This window comes from Podarcis cretensis, assembly GCF_951804945.1.
Source record: "Podarcis cretensis genome assembly, chromosome: 2".
Taxonomy (NCBI): Eukaryota; Metazoa; Chordata; class Lepidosauria; order Squamata; family Lacertidae; genus Podarcis; species Podarcis cretensis.
In genome coordinates this window covers 84,242,422-84,260,190 of record NC_137171.1, presented here as the reverse complement: position 1 = coordinate 84,260,190, position 17,769 = coordinate 84,242,422, and the positions used below count along the sequence as shown (strand labels likewise).

The window sequence follows — 17,769 nt, the reverse complement described above, 5'->3', positions numbered from 1 at the left end:
GACAAGAAAAGGCGCTGTCAGATGAAAGCTGTGCTTCCTTGCCTTTGGAGATGAAGACAGGAGTATGCAAATCTGAACTTAATATATTGTTTATCTCTGTAGATCATGGCATAAGTACAAGATTGACATAGGTTAAACACGACATGAGATTCTCCATCTTGAACCTTGCTTGACCTTGGTACAAGCCTGATGCTGGCCTCATCTCAGGAAATACTTCATACCTTGCAAATCAAGCTGCTAGCAAAGTCTATCCAAACTCCTGAATGGAGGCCTTCAAGCTAATGGTACAGGAGGCAGACAAAGAGATGGTTCAGTTAATCGCTCACCATCAAAAAAAAGTCTTTCACCCTTTTGTCAAGCAAACAGGATGGCCAGTTTTCAGTTATTTTCTCCTTAGGATGAACAAGGTGTGAAATGGACAGGAACACTGGGAAAAAGACAGGAATTTCTAGTCTCAAAGCCCACCCCACTTCCCTACTTGGAGGCATTAGCTATGAAAAGTATTAAAACTCCAACTAGGAACTGCTTAATTCTGTTCAGGCTCAACTGCAAAAGTGTTTGCCAACACTTTTCATCAACACATTTAGAAGAAGGAGGAGGGGGCTACAGAGATTATAATTAAATACATCTTCAATTTAAGTACAGTTTTGCTCTACCTTCTGTTTCTGATTTGGTTCCTCCAGATTCTCCAAATGGATTTGTTCGTCTGTCAATAAGAATAAGAATAAGAAGAAGAAAGTGATTCTTGCACACTGAATCCCAATAATCTAATTCTGTATTATAACAAAGCAACGATCAATATTTTAAGATCATGTGATGATACATGCAGCAATGGATTTCACAACACAAAATTATTGAAGATCTATTCTACTGAAGAACTGCTGCACTTCAGTAAAAATCAAGTGAAAAGATCAGTAGCTTGGAGTACCATCCCAATGTTTCAGCTAGAAGATCAAAAGCAACCCATGAGAAACTTTTATGTACCTCAATTCTAGTCTGACAAGTTAGCTAATTTTCTTTCACTTGAAAAATACAATGCAAGATTGCAAGTTGCAAACAGAGCAAAAGGCCATCTTCTCCAGTCAAGAATGCATACCATCCCATTTATTTGTTATACTATTCAGTTATAAAAAACTACCATTTAAAATACAGCTTTCTGAAAGCATTAATTGGATTTAGTCTTAAAAGAAACATGGGCTACACATGACTATCAGCAGACGTATCATTAATTGTAGAATTATACTTGTGAAAATTCTCTAGGCTTCTAGTGTGTATCACAGGCAAATGAAAAACTTTAAAAATTGGGTCTTATTTTGTTAATACTTTTGAATATAGTGGGTGGTATTCAACTAAGTTTTATTCAGATTAGAGTTACTGAAATTAATAGGCCCAACTTAGTCATATTCATTAATTTCAGTGGGTCTACTCTAAGTAAAACTTAGCTGAATACCACCCAATTGTTGTATAACACATTCAGAGCTTATGTTTTCACAATAGTAGGGGAAAAGGGGGAAAGAGCAACTTTCGCTATGTTAATTTTAAACAGAAGCCCCTTAAACAAATAAGCAGCAAATTATTGGTTATCTCAGTTAAACTGTGATGCCAATTTATTTATAGCAGTTTCTCAGGCAACTTTAAAAACTGCTGTCTTTTCATGGATAGGGACTACTAGACTGAATTTTCTGACTGAAGTTTCCAAGTGCCATTCAGAATTACAACCAGAATGCATCTGCTCAACACAACTAAATGTATCGGAATACTGGCCTTCAGCTTTGGGGTCAGAACTAATTGAAGTCTGAGACATTTTCAGCATACTTCAAGAAATTCACTCAGTTTAGCAATGATCACTCAGTTCTGGACTTTTCACCGAAATAGCTTGTGTCTCCATTAGAGCAAAGCTCAAGAAACTGAGCTTCATTACTGTCATTGCACCTTGGTAGTGGTATTCAAATGAGTTCTTGGGAACTTTGTATCACAAACATTTTATTTCAAATATTAAATATGAACTCACATTTCTTCTGCCAACAATTCTCTTTGAGTCAGTTCTCTACCTGTTTTGAACTTTTCTTAGCGGTAACTGAAATTCACTCATTCCTTTAGCTCACAAAAATCCCATACATCAATCCAAGTCATAACTGTCTCAGTCAGCACTTGGCTGTCCCATTATCTATCACGAGGGTGCCTAAGGCACCACACAAAGTAGAAAGCAGTGGTTCTCCTCATGCTAATTTCTGTCCAGAGCAGAAGAGTCCTAGCATATTTGCAGAGCCATAAGACAAGATGAATCTTAACAGGGAGAAATGTAAAGTATTGCACTTGGGCAAAAAAAATGAGAGGCACAAATACAAGATGGGTGACACCTGGCTTGAGAGCAGTACATGTGAAAAGGATCTAGGAGTCTTGGTTGACCACAAACTTGACATGAGCCAACAGTGTGACGCGGCCGCTAAAAAAGCCAATGCAATTCTGGGCTGCATCAATAGGAGTATTGCATCTAGATCAAGGGAAGTAATAGTGCCACTGTATTCTGCTCTGGTCAGACCTCACCTGGAGTACTGTGTCCAGTTCTGGGCACCACAGTTCAAGAAGGACACTGACAAACTGGAACGTGTCCAGAGGAGGGCAACCAAAATGGTCAAAGGCCTGGAAACGATGCCTTATGAGGAACGGCTAACGGAACTGGGCATGTTTAGCCTGGAGAAGAGGAGGTTAAGGGGTGATATGATAGCCATGTTCAAATATATAAAAGGATGTCACATAGAGGAGGGAGAAAGGTTGTTTTCTGCTGCTCCAGAGAAGCGGACACGGAGCAATGGATCCAAACTACAAGAAAGAAGATTCCACCTAAACATTAGGAAGAACTTCCTGACAGTAAGAGCTGTTCGACAGTGGAATTTGCTGCCAAGGAGTGTGGTGGAGTCTCCTTCTTTGGAGGTCTTTAAGCAGAGGCTTGACAACCATACGCCAGGAGTGCTCTGATGGTGTTTCCTGCTTGGCAGGGGGTTGGACTCGATGGCCCTTGTGGTCTCTTCCAACTCTATGATTCTATGATTCTACAAAGACATGCAGTATTTTGAGTCAGATACTGCCTGCTCCTGTTTTAGCTTTAAAGCTTCTCTATCACTTTCCTCATTCTCCATTAAGACTAGTCCATGTTACAAAACTGCATTTATTGGAGCCTTGTAGATTTACTGTAGATACTGACTGCTGCTTCATTTTTCATATATGTAAAAGCATAAGTTACTTATCTGATAAAAAGCAAATGCTTAAAATATTCAAATTTCGGGTTAGCGCCATCGACTAATGGCGGATTCCCTCCGAGCTCCGGAGGGAATCGGCTCCGCAGGATCGGGTCTTGTCCGTGCCGGCGACGCGGGGACCCTTAAAAATCACAGGCGCTGATGCCTGTGAGCGTGGTGACTCGGCGGGCACCATTTGCGCCCCCCCAAACCGCGAAGGAGCCTTTTTAAAGGCTCAGGAACGGGGACGGGGGACGGCGCGGTGCTGTGAGTAGATTGCTCCTTCTGCGGAGCGAAGCCGCATGCCATTGTCGGAGAAGCGCTGACTTTTTCCTTGGAACATTTGGACTCAAAAAACAAGAACCCGTGAGTAAATATGGAATTTGGAACTCAAACAAATTTTTGCTGAATTGGTAACGAGCGGGGAAGGGTCAAAAAGGAAGTCGCCCCCCCCCCTCTGTGTAGATACTTTAATGCAAAGAGCTTGCAACTTAAGGTCGAGAGAACTCTTTTCTTTTTTATAAAAAAGCCTTCACGGCTTGACGTTATAGAATTTTACCGGAGGATAAACCTAACGTTAGGAGCTAAAGTTTCACCCCCCCGAACCCGGGGGCGTCCCGTGAGAGAACCTGCTGAGGAACCATTGAAGATTTTGACAGCTGTCAAAATAGCTGTCAAAAGGAAAGGATAAAGGGAACTTTGTCTTTGTTGCATCTGCTGGCTATATTTGTTGCAATTTCTGGAAAATAAGGGAGAGCTGCTACAAATTAACTTGCTTACTGGCTTTAAACTGAAAGACATTGAAGGACTAAAATCCCCCTTCTGGGGGACAGAGACACTACAAGAATGGCTGAAAGAAGCAAAAATCAGACTAAACTCAACAAAATACTGGTTCTCCTGGGAAAGTTACAAGATCAGACAGATGTTTTGACTACAAGTGCGAACACTCTGGCCCTGGCAGTAAACAACATTGTTGAAACTGACAGGGAGTGGAGGCAAGAAGTTTACACAAATCAACAACAAGAGAAATTTGAGAGCCATGAGACTATGGAAGAGACACACGTTGTTTTTGAGGAAAAGGAAGGTGGAGTGGTAACTTTGCAGATGTCAAGGGAGAATTACAGTTTGGGGCCTGACATGCAGACAAGAAAGGAGAATAAAAATTTGAGGTGGAAAGTTTGGACTGAGTTGGAAATTGTAAATTTGAGAGTGGAGCACCTCATTAGCACTAATTTTAAATATGGAGGGCCAACTGGAAAAATCATGGATTTTGTTGGGTCAGAGCCCCTCCGAGCCTTGGGGCTTAACCTAAAGGACTATTCAAGAGGCCGGCAGAGAGGAACTGAGGATGACTTGAGAGCCTCGGACGTGAGATCTCCAGGTTAAACAGTATTGACTGATGAACACTTATTGGGGACCAAAACCGGGAAAGGGGGGGGTGGAGTTTGGTAATCCAAAGGGTACATAATTATTAATTACTTTGTTTTAATTTGTTTTGTTATTTGTATAGAAGGTGGGAAAGCCGTGGAAGGGAAATATTGACCGACTTTAAGAAATATGTTAAAGAATAAGAAATGATGCATAAGATGTTTAAGATTAGATAAGTTAAAATTGGTGTTTAAAATGGTTAAAATGAAATGAAAATGAGGAATGTAAAAACAATTTAATGGAAGAATGAGGAAAGGTAAAATTACAGTATGTAAAAATTACTAAGTTAAGGTTGAGAATTAAGTAATAAGGATTTGCAGGATTAATAACTTGAATTGGAATACAAGAAGGGGAGGAGTGAGGAGGTCTAAGAAAGAAGTTATATGAAAATAAGCAATTGAAATTCCATTTGTTTTTAATTGTCTTTTCTTAAGTTTTTGTATTTTTGCTATTTTTCTATTTTTTGTTATTTTGTCTATTATTGAAAATGCTAATAAACATTCATTAAAAAAAAATAAAATATTCAAATTTAAAATAAAACTATTGGGGATAGGTAAGAAAAATGCATCTTTAAAAACTGTCAAAATTTATCTTCCTAGGAGATGTGACCCTAGAAGCCTAGATCATTTTCACTAACCTTTTTAAGCTTAGAATGACAGTCATCAGTCTGCCATCACCCCCTGGAGGCAGCGCTACCACACTTCTCTTGAGTTTCCAAGAGGAAATGCCCAAAGTGCTGGGGCAAGCAAGCAGTAGGAAAGGAAAATATGATTTTTTTTTGGGGGGGGGGGTTAAAAACCAAACAGGTTAAAGTTTGCTCAGAAGGATGAAAGAAGTCTGCTGCAAGAATTAAGACATTGCACATAGTTCAAGCACAGGCTTTTCCATTTGTGCATTATTTTGATTTTGCATCTCTTCTATTACAGGAGGGGCCCTTGCAAATCTGGCAATCCTAGCCCTTAAAGGACTAAGCCAGAGGCTGTGGAACCAGACACTTTCAGAAGCCAGCCCCCTGCCCTTACCTGCATGCATTCCTCACAGAGTTTTAAACAGGTAACAGCCATGTCAGCATACACCTTAATAGTGGCTACATGCTATTCTGGTTTCACTCTTAACCAAAGATTTGATATTTGCTTCAAGCCTTTAAACTTAAAACTTAATTAAAAGCAAGCCCTATTTAGGACTAAACATAGTTAAAGCTGATGAAAGTAGTTGATGTTAGACTGAAAGCATACAGCCATGGTGGGAGACAGCAAGCTATCCCACAGCATGCTCCTCATCCCATTAAAGTAGCACTGGACATGTCTCCCTTATTGTCTGCAATTTGGTTTCCCCATTTTAAATTGCTGTAATACGTATTTTATTTTCTGTAACTCACTTTTGAGTGGTACAGAAATTATTATCAAATAAAGGATTGTGAGCATTAGTCTGCATAGGCTCAGATACATCAGTGAAGGACATTATATATTGTAAATCAGCAGCATTTGCTTCAGTTGTGTTTTGGCATATGCACATCCTTTGTTGCTCTTATCTTACCTGCCTGCCTGCCCTGAGGATTTTGCTTGGCCAGGTTGATCTTCGCTTACTGGAGAAATAATGTCAAATTGTATAGGAGTGTCAGGTGCAACGAGAGAGTCCAAGGAAAGAGCTGATAGAGATGCTGAATCAGATCCCAAAGACCCAGTGCTGCTAGTACGAGTCGTGGGAGGACGAGCCTGTCTAAAAAAAACATAAAACCACACAAGTAAGAACAGAAGGAATTGTCTCAAGCTATACAATGTTTTATGTTTTAGTGGATTCTGAGGAAATCCCTAGACATCATCATTGTCATCATCAATAATCACTTCCTTCCCACTTACCAATCTGAAACTACCTGCCAGTCATCCCACTTCAAGTCAGTATGATGGTTTTAAATAAACAGTTTCAGGATCATGGAAACACCCTAAATCAGGACTGCCAATGCCCTCCAGATGCTGGACTATAATTCCCATCATCTCTGCCCACATGCAGAGCTGGCTAAGGCTGATGGGAATTGGGTGTCCAACAACGTCTGAAGACAGCTCAAAGCCTATCCAACAGTTACCCTCACCATCAATTCAGAAACCTTAAAAGAATGGTCATGAATAATAAGCAAGGGCCTAAATAAGATAATGTGATAATTCCTCAGATCATGTCCAGGTCAAACAGGCTATTAAAGTGACATACCTACAGCATCCATTCCATCAAGCTGTAAGAGAAGTATAAAGATAGGACTGCAGCTCCCTTCCATTAGCTCTGCTTAAAGACAAGGAACTTTATAAAAAGGTAAAGGTAAAGGTACCCCTGCCCGTACGGGCCAGTCTTGACAGACTCTGGGGTTGTGCGCCCATCTCACTTAAGAGGCCAGGGGCCAGCGCTGTCCGGAGACACTTCCGGGTCACGTGGCCAGCGTGACATCGCTGCTCTGGCGAGCCAGAGCCGCACACGGAAACGCCGTTTACCTTCCCGCTGGTAAGTGGTCCCTATTTATCTACTTGCACCCGGAGGTGCTTTCGAACTGCTAGGTTGGCAGGCGCTGGGACCGAGCAGCGGGAGCGCACCCCGCCGCAGGGATTCGAACCGCCGACCTTTCGATCGGCAAGTCCTAGGCGCTGAGGCTTTAACCCACAGCGCCACCTGCGTCCCAAGGAACTTTATACTGCTCTCTAAATGTTCCCATTCCTATTGTTCTCTGCAATATCTCTGAGAGGAAATGCATGGCAATTCATTGCAAGCTTTAAGTAACCTTCAGTGATATTTTAAAACAACCCCAAATAACCATCCAAACTTCACTGGCTCCTGGAGAAATAACCAGGATTGACTGAACAAAATCTTTAAACAGTCTGCTGTTTTACAACTTACACAGCTGGTCTCATGCTCTCATGTCTCTGCTGAAAGGAAGGAGAGGGGGTAACAGCTTCTAAAGCCGACTGATTTACACGTGCAGCAATTTCCTACGTTTGCAGGGAGGGCGACAAAAAAAGGAGTTTCCTTTCAGTTAAATTTGAATATACACTTCTCACTGACAGTCATATAGAAGCTGTGTGCCAACTGTATTTTACCCTCTCAAAATTATTTTTATAAATAATTATATTTAAATCTTTACCCTGCTCCATTGTAAGCATTTTGGCAAATGCAGTAGACACATAAGGGTGCAAATGGCGTATTTCTAGAATAAAGAGCCTTACTGTACAAGAAAACAATTCACATCTCAGAGCTGCTTCGCATATTTCTTTCCCCAATACAGTGATCTTTATAGTGAAAATGCAATTTATAAACATCTAAATGACAGCAGAGGTGTATTTATCACATACTGATGAAGAAGCTGATAGATACAGGCACCCCCCTACTTATACAGGTGTTATTCACGCAGCGGCCTGGAACATAAGTATAAGCTGACTTTTTCAGCACATTTTTATGCTGAAAAAGTCCCCCTTGGCTTATACTCAAGTGAGGCGGAGGCGGCCGAGCGGCCCGAAAGGAGCCCTTTCTTCCCGCTGCTCCTGCCGCCACTGCCTGCCTCTCGCAAGGGCAGGCACAGGAGCTGTGATTGGAAGAGGTGCTGCACTGTGCCTCTCCCAACCGCGGTTCCTATGCCTGCTCTTGTGAGCAGCAGAGGCGGCGGCGAGATGAGCAGCCTGAAAGGAGCCCTTTTGGGCTGCTCCTTCCTCCTCCTCCGCCTTTGCCGCTGTTGGTGGCAGAGGAGGAACAAGCAGCCCGAAAGGAGCCCTTTCGGGCTGCTTGTTCTTCCTCCACCACTGCCACCACCACCAGGTTTGTGATGTGGTGAACTGGCTTATACTCAAGTCAATAAGTTTTCCCAGTTTTTTTGTGCTAAAGTTAGGTGCCTCTGCTTATATTCGGGTTGGCTTATACTCGAGTATATACGGCCACTTTTTCTCCAGTCCACACCAAAAATACTGTTTCCAGCACTGAGACCAGCTGGAACCTGGAGGATGCACAGAAAAGTGGCTGCTGCTGCTGTGCTACTACACACTTCAGCTGTTAGTTGGGAAGGCTGAACAGCTTAAACAAAGCCCCCACTGTGCCTCCAGTCTCTTTGGGGCTTCCACCGCCCTCACTGGCATCCTCTTTGGGCTCCGGGGAGACTCTCCTTATAAGCCACAAAGACACTCCAGCTCTCTCCCACCATTTCCAGGTTTGAATTGAATTATTTATTTATTTACCAGTGCTGCATATATACATGGTCACACATGAGTCAACTGTGTGTAAGTGGTGGGGGGAGAGCCTGTATAACATTTCTTTTCTTCCAATCTTATTAATTTATGGGCAGGAAAAAGTATAAAATATTTAAAATGGAGCAAGTAAAATTAACCTTGAATAATTGAGGCTGTCTCATTATCAGTACTCTAACAAATTCCATTCATTCTCTCCAGTACAAAGCATTACATTTGACTTCATTATGGCTGAGAAGGAGAAACTCCATGAAACTTTCCCCTCTCCATCCAATTACTGCGCATTACAATTTGTATCATTTTCTAAAGACACAAGTGCAAAATTATAGGTAAATTTTAGTAACTGATTTTTGCCATGCAAGCCTTTGGTATGTCAAGGATTCATTTACGGTACTTATAGCTTCAGACTTTATTCCAAATCATGGTGAAGAAGTGTGCACGATGAATGAACTGACAAATCAAAGTTACAGCTATAGTTGTGTCTCTGAGGCAGCTGAAACAGAAAAGCTGAACAAATGGAAAACAAAAACAAGCAAGTAGCTCTAAATCATAGTATGCTTAGAAAGCAGTATAAGTTGCTTTAAATTGTAAATGTAGGTTTAAACCTGAAGTTTCATACTCCGTATGAGAACTAATTTATAAAACACTCCTCTTAATTTCCCAGCACAGACTAGATTAGGAAATTTCATTAAAACACAAATTTAACTTTTCATTTATGTTTATAAATAAAATTTACTCTGACATTAGAAGAAATAAATCACATTACCTCTGGGTTTTCACTTAGATAGATCTGTTTGGAGATGTTGTTTATTGTACATATCCACTGAAAAAGAAAGCCAATAGGTGCAACTAAGTTTAAAATAGTGCAAAATCTTCTTCCATATTTTTCATTCCATTTTCTCCATGTAATTTGTTTCCTCTACATGTTCATATTTAACTTCTGAAGCAGCTAATTTTTCAGGGAGTTTAAAAATGTGATTCATCTGATCACATGGGGGCAACAGTGGAAAGTTTAGTCACAGGAAACCAACAGTATAGAGATTCCAGATAATGCTGTTTTTAAAATAAAAATTATTGAGCAAGCTGTTCATACCTGGTCAAAAGTACAAAGAATTCCTTACAATAACCTACTTACAATACTCATTTCAGTTGTTCAAAATGGTACACAGAATAAGTCTAATAATAAGGTGAAGAATTAATCTCGTTGTGCAAGCTTTTCTTGAATTACTTGGAATTTAGTTGGTTCTGGAAGTTGAGAAATCCAGTTATGACTCTCTGGGTACTTTTGATGATGCCATCTTTTTATCTGCTTTAATAAGGTGTGCTGAATTGGTTTTACTGTGGTGGTGTTTCAATGTGTACTGTATTTTAACCTGCTTTGACTGGGGCCACAGTCAACTTTGTCAGATGCTCATCTCTTTAAGTCTTTGAAGCGCCACAAGACAATCTGTAATTTTAGCACTCATTCTTGTGCAGCAGCTTACCTCTTCATAATCTTTTCTGCTCTCTGCCTGAAGAATTGAAGACCTGGCAGAAAAGTAAGTAAAAATGAACAGATTTAAATGTATTTCTCAAGGGAAATAATATAATGTAATATAAAATAAAATAAAATAAAATAAAATAAAATAAAATATAATAGTAGGAATTTTGATACTATTTAGGCAGTGTATTTCTTTACTAAATATAGGATTGACACTTTGCTGCTTTCTAAACTATAGATAAAACACTCCAGATAAAATACACTCCAGGTGTATTTTTCACACTTGGAAAGTTTATCTATGTGCCATGGGGCTTACCAAGTCCCAGGGGTGAATAGCACATATCCAGCTGTGTCCATGAGCTAAGCAACTGAGACAGCCACTCACTGATACAAGGGTGGTAAAAGTCAGCAATCTTGAGGTGTCTATTATAACAAGAATTTGGTCCTGCCTGGGGTTGTGCAATACTGTCCTCTCAGTAAAAGAACAGAGGTGGCAGGCAGGCAAGCGGCAGGTAATGAAGAGTTCAGTAGAAAATAATCTGGGGCTAGATAAACAAAAATAATTTTAACTAAGAATCTAAAATGGTAATATACCCAATATAAACATTTGTTTTAATGAGCCTACTCCAAGTAAAGCTTGAATACAGCACATCCTCTCATTTTTTTGGACTACAAAATTTACTTAAAATTTCAGTACACAGTATGATATCAAGTCCTGATCAACTGATTTGATTTAATATAAACACTTTAGATTTTACTAAAAGTTTTACATGCCTGCTATTTTCTCCAATTTGATGGACAAAAAATGAAGCCTCCCTCCCTTCTATCCACACATTCTCTCTTTAGTAATCTCCCCACACCCAACCCAAAGTGCTTTCAATTTTCTCTCTAACAGCTGCATTAGTTAAAACAAAAGAAACAAAATACAAACTTTTTGCCATCAAAAGAGGTTATCTGAAAGCAGTATCTTCTGTCTTCACAATCCACAGCCATTACTGAACAGTTGTCTATATCCATAACAAGTCCTCCAGCTACATCACCTCTTGCCTGACTCATTAGGTTTCCACCCTGAGTGAAGTAAAATTGTCTGTCCCAGCTGGAAGACACCAGCCCCGTTTTACTGAAATAAAAAAAGAGATGAACTTAATATTTTACTAGCTGGAGGCGAGCATAGGCAGGCATCTCCACACAGAAGAGCTTTCACAAATCCAAGGCCTGGTGTAAAGTTCATATCATCACTTCCCAATCTAACCAAGAGTGTGCATGGCAGCTATTTTATCAGTCAAGTGCCTTTTATCAGCTCTGGTTGATAAGACAGTTTTGGTCATTCCTGGACTGATATAGCTGTGCCACTGTGGTTCTGGCACTGGTATCCTCAGTGGATTATTACAATGCAATACACTCTGTGTAGGGGTTCCCTTGGGCTTAGTCTGGAAGCTGCAGCTGATACAGAAAGCAGCAGGTAGGTTGTTGATTCAAGGTTTTGCTTTTAGCATTTAAAGTTCTCAACTTGGGACCAGGTCTCCAAGGAGACTGGCTGACCCCATATTTCCCTGCCCAGCAACTGTACTCCTGGAATGGGGCACTGATGAGTGTGCCACATGCTCTAGAGATGCATTTAGTATGTACTAGAAACCAGGCTTCTAGTGTTGTAGCTCCAGCCCTCTGGAATAAGTTACCTGAAATTAGATAAGCACCTAGCATCTTGGTATTTAGGGCACTATTAAAATATTTTTGTTCAAGAATGCTTTCCCTGAAGTGTGGCCCAGTCATGTTATGGAATATTAATGAAATAATTATAATAAATTATTTTATTGGTGTTCAGTTTTCCGACTTTGTAATCTTTTGTATCTTATCTGCTTTAATACCTTTTGGCTGTGAAGCTGCTTATAAAACTGCAAATAAAGAACATAAAAAGTCTCTACCACATCAAGACAAAAGCATACGCATTGCATTTCAACTTTGTAATCTAAGCATTTACTGGCATTCTAGCATAGTTCTTTAAAAATACTTTGATTTCAAAAGTTCTTTTTGCAAGTTCTTCTATTAAATTTTCTGCATCAGTTGCCATGAAATGTAAGTATGTCATTTCAAAATAGTTTATTCAACATAGTGTTAAGGGAAAGATTAGAAACTTAAACCATTTCAAATATTTGGAAGACATAGGAAATACTCCTATTTTAAAATGCACATAGCAATAATTCAGGTCCTACAAACTAGCTTATGCTGTTGCAATTCATACATAGACAGAGGAAATTGATTCTTACTTTCTTGCATTAAGATAACCAGCTTTCCGAGTAAGGTGCCGCTGGACAGGAAATTTTGTAGGATCAGGATCAGGCAGGTACAATGGGTCACTGGCTGCCTCCAAGTCTCCTATAGTCTGCTGCATAGTCTCTACTTCGTGGTCCATTTCCCTACGAACACTAAACAAATTGGGCAAATGCATTAGTTTAACTGTAATAAGTATTTTTTTAACAAAAAAAAAAGACGTTAAACCATTCATTTTAAAAGAAAAAAGTTAACTTACTCCTGAACACTTGTCCCAATATTTGTTAAAAATTCTTCCAGTTGTTCAGAAAGATTTTCTGAGCCCATCTTAAAGAAGCTTATCTTTTAGAAAGGAGAATCAAATCATTTAACAATTAACATTTAGGTGTGTATAATGGAAATTAAGATTCTATTTTTAAAGAAACAAAAATATAGCTACAGACGCAGAGCAGGATAATCAGTCACACTATATGATTAAGTAAAGAGTAAACTGAGAAAAACACAACCCCTATAAGAGACTGTATTCACAATTTCTCCTAACTAAAATAATAATCCCCACTAATTACAAGGAGGAAGAACTATACAGACTGTACAGTATTTTAACTTCTGTTTATATATGCCTTTATCTCCTCAAAAAGCTTAGACGGATTCAGTCTCCACAATTTATCTAAATGTTGGGAGTCTCCCCACACCTCACCCGTCACACTCAAGGACTGGTTCTGTCGATACTAAATGCAAATGGTAGCACAAGGCAGTCCTATTTCCTCATGTACTGAATTTTCATGCAACTGGCATATTATTTTTGAGGTTTTAATATTTTAAAATTGTTCTAAGCATCAAAAACACTCCTATAACACTAGCACGCCTAGACGTAAATCCCAAGTACACTTATTATTTAACCAAAATAATTTTATGTACACATCTCATTTCACAGACATTCACCTGAGCTTGCATGTATCCTAACAAGGGTTCCAACATAGCAATTTTCTTCTTATACTGCAGAGTATTTAATGCACAGAAATAATGCATCATGGTCTGATGTTGTTTCTTCCGGGAAGTATATACATCTTCTGTAACCTCATACTTGACCTGAGGAGAAACAGAATTTCTGACTCAAGGCAGTGTATTGTGCCAATGAAATAATTGTTTTACATGACATTTATTAAGTAACAACTCTTTTTTATTTTATTATTAACATGTTATGTTCACAAACACTGTCCTATATAACTAAAGTTACACAAACCATAAAACAATTAAAATAATAAATTAAGATCAACAGAGCAATAAAGCCAATCCCAAAGCAAGCTTAACCAAATCCTTCCAAAACCTTGGAGAACAAGAATGTTCTAAGTATCCCATCAAGGATATGGCCACCTGTGCCTCAAGGGAGAACTAGTGCCAGAGTCAGGCACAACCACCAAGAAGGCCCAGTGTAACCTCCACATACAGCAAGCAACACTCACCAATGAGACAAGAAGGGCTCCTTCAGCCAATCTCAGAGCTCAGGCCGACTGATATGGGTAAAGATGTTGCATCAAGTACGTAGGAGCCAAGTTGTGCAGAGCTTTGTATGTTAACATACACCTTAAACTAGGCCTGGCAGCATATAGTGTTAGATAGGCTTCACTATAGAACATATGCACCAGCTCTCTTCTGATCGGCTTCATCATCAAAAGCTCAGTAGAACACCAAGGCACCATTTAGGCTCTGGAATGTCAGGTGTTTAAGAGCAATCCCGCCAACTGCCTCTCCTCTCCACCGCACCATTCCACAGCAAAACCAGGGCCTCAGCAGGAGCATCAGACATGTTAAACAGAAAATCCCCCAGCAAATTCAGGAACTCATGAGATTTCATAAGCCTCTAGGCGTAGATCATACTAATCAGTCCCCTCATACCTATGGAGGGGAACTGGGTGTCAAGTAAAACTATACTAGGAAACAGTCCATCCATGAGAAAGTATTAAGGACAACCACCCCAATCACAGAACCAGATAGGTCCACTGTGTGGCAAAGCCCAGATCAACGATCACCAGCAACTGGGCCACTGTATGAATATAATAATACCCCACCCATCTGGCTGGGCTTCCCCAGCCACTCTGGGCGGCTTCCAACAAAATACTAAAATACAGTAACCCATCAAACATTAAAAGCTTCCCTGAACAGGATGCTGGACTAGATGGACCACTGGCCTGATCCAGCAGGCTGCTCTTATGCTCCTATGACATAGTCCCATGGTTGCCATGGAGGCCATGAATTCCTGAGCTGGACCTAAGAAGACAGCCTCAGTGTGGATGCTGAAGTCCTCAGTACAACTGTCTGTGGATTCTCCAACACCACTTTTGAGACCACCTCAGCCAGCTTTGACAGGAAACTATTGGATAGTAGGGTGGGTGGTATACCTTTTTTGTCTCTTTGGTCCAGCACTAAATTCCAACCCTCAAATATAGAACTCAAGCACACTAGCTTCCTGTAAAAGAGATGACATTTTGATAGATGCAACACCCTCTTCCTCTACCTTTCAATCTATGCTGGTGCTGCTCCAAATTACCCAGGAGAGGGTAATTTGGAGTTGGTCCACCCAACCAGATCTCTGCCACAGCAAATCAGTCTCCTTATTCATGACCAGGTTGTAGTTAACAGGCATTAAGCTCTGGAGATTTAAAATATAAACACCTCATGTTTTTAAAAAAGAACTAATGCCTTCTCCCCATTCTGCTGTATTGAAATACATATTTTCAAAGAAAAATTCCACATGACACATTTACAATGGAACAATATATATTTTCTATGCAAGACTGTCTGAACTGCTGGAGGTGTGTAACAGTTAATATAATTAAGCATGTGCATCATTTAAGAATTACCAGATTTTGTAGCCATTCTATAACATGAAATCTAAGTGCTGTATTGAAAATTTCTCAAACCTTCTCATTTTCTCTTTTTTTTGACAGTCGACTATATCTGGTGATGGCAGTATCATGATCTGCAAAATGAAGTTTACACTGCATTTGAGTAGCAGCTACAAAACAATTTAAGTTTAAGGGACCCTGAGGGTCCCTTCCAACTCTACAATTCTATAGCACTGTAAGTGCTTAATTTAAGGATAAAATAAGCTTCTCTTCATAGAAGCTATGGTTCACTACCCACAACAGAATTGTTTAAATTATGAAATGCCATAGTAGGATATTTTAATACACAATAGCTACTAAGATTTCCCCCCATGCGTTTAGTTATTCCGGAAGTATTTTAATAGTTTTTGAGATGTTATTATGGTAAGGGTTTGCTAGCAAATTGAATGCCAAGGGCTTACCAACCTGTAAAGAGTTTCCTCCCATCCACTGTGTTTAAAATAACTATGTCTTCAAACTTTCAAATTAAAACTTCAGCCAACAAATTAGCAAAAAAAAACCACTGAAGCTAGAAATGGAGACTATGTTAATGCTTCACTTCTCTCAAAGCTCTGCACAACATCTATTTTCAAGAGTTCAGCCATACGTCATAACATTAAAGAAGTGCCAGAGAATTAACATTTAAGGTATACTTACCATTGCTTGAGATCTGAAAAACTTCTTTCAAAGTCAGAATCTCTGAAATGAATGCATTTTATTTAAGGAAGCACATAATATCAAAGCAGTTTTGCTAATTGTACTATAAAATATAGAAAAAGACTTGATTTAGGGTTTATAATTGGACAACTGAACATTCAGTACAGAAAACCAATTTTGCAACTCTATTCTGAAAAAAGATCCAAGTAAATGTGCATAAGGGTTCAGCCTTATATTTCTAAATGTCTAATAGGCATTGACTACTGCCTATTTTCTTTTTTCAATTAGCCTACTTTTCCACTCAAAAGTGACTCTGAAGACCAAAAAACTGCAATGAATAGCAATTTTCAAAGTATCTAAAATATAATACTGGAGTCCTGTTTACTGAAACCAGAGTATGTTATAAATTCAAATTATGTGAACTGAAGCATGATCAACTTCTCTACATCATTTGTGACAGTAACTACCGTACCTTTTAGATCTCTTTCCTTGAACTGGGTAATGGGAAACATCATGGCATCAGCTAATTGAGTTGATAGTACTGCATGACAAGAACTGAGCTAAGGAGAGGGAAAAACCACAAAGGTACACAATTTTATCTGCAGATAGAGATTTCTCCTGTTTCACAAATACTTCAACTAATGCAAACATCAAGTTTCAACTAAAGGTAACTTACAAGTCTTCATTAAAAACAGACAAAGGGGGCACAATCCAGCCAAAATTAAGCACTTCGACATTCTAGTAATGCCAATTAAAGTTACGTACAGCCACCCCAGTTTGCACACCCTTATCTGGAAGCAAGTGTCACTGAACTCTCTGAACGGATATGCACAGTGTGGTCCTTACAACTCATTTCCTTCATAAAGTCTGTCCTATTCTTTCGACCAAAAGGTTTTAGTTTATTTATTTGTTTCCTAAAATTTGGTTGTAAATTGATTGTAAAAACTTCAAAGTGTTTATTCATGGTATTTGTGTAAGTTAGGTAGCAGGGTCATTTGGACAGGGACCGCCTTATGAATTTTGTACAGCAATCAAGGATCTAATTATTTCCCCCTCCCCAACCCCACCAATCTCTCACACCTGGCCAATGTCCCTTTCCCAACACCTGACCAAACTCCCCACCTCCTCCACTCATCCCACACCAAATCCCAGCCTGCTTCTTTCACATCTTGCTCAAACAGCTCTTCCCTCACAGGTTGTTATGTGTTTAATGGAGATAAGGTGCATGAAAGAGTGATTTGCTGAAGCACTCTATGAAGCATCCTCACATTCCTGGAGCAGCACTTAAAGAACAGTGAGACGTACTTCAAATAGTGGTTTGGAAAATTTATCCCTGAAGTGCTCCCTCCACCCCAACACATTAAGTATCTCTTCTTCCTCAGCAGCAGACCTAGGCTGGCTCTCCACCCCCCGCCCACACTTGCTCATTTGTTTGCCTGCTGCTCTCTTGTTGCACTGAAGTTGGCATGGCCGCCTGTGGGTGGCCATGCAAACTATATCATCACACCTACAAAACTATAGTATAGGGAGATATAAAGCACAAGGAGGCTTGCCGATCAGAAGGTCGGCAGTTCGAATCCCCGCGACGGGGTGAG

General features: G+C 39.8%; 1 protein-coding gene across 1 annotated transcript in view; it reads right to left on the bottom strand.

The window, feature by feature from the left end:
• APPL1 (adaptor protein, phosphotyrosine interacting with PH domain and leucine zipper 1) overlaps positions 1-17,769 on the bottom strand; it is a 33,639-nt gene that overhangs the window by 5,183 nt on the left and 10,687 nt on the right. The window contains exons 5-16 of the mRNA XM_079965021.1: positions 16,647-16,734; positions 16,175-16,216; positions 15,554-15,612; positions 13,575-13,721; positions 12,892-12,974; positions 12,629-12,787; positions 11,293-11,481; positions 10,366-10,408; positions 9,648-9,704; positions 7,548-7,639; positions 6,204-6,386; positions 657-706 (exon numbers count right to left, since the gene is read on the bottom strand). Coding sequence (XP_079821147.1) covers positions 657-706; positions 6,204-6,386; positions 7,548-7,639; positions 9,648-9,704; positions 10,366-10,408; positions 11,293-11,481; positions 12,629-12,787; positions 12,892-12,974; positions 13,575-13,721; positions 15,554-15,612; positions 16,175-16,216; positions 16,647-16,734 — 1,192 coding nt within the window. The remainder of the gene's footprint in view (positions 1-656; positions 707-6,203; positions 6,387-7,547; positions 7,640-9,647; positions 9,705-10,365; positions 10,409-11,292; positions 11,482-12,628; positions 12,788-12,891; positions 12,975-13,574; positions 13,722-15,553; positions 15,613-16,174; positions 16,217-16,646; positions 16,735-17,769) is intronic.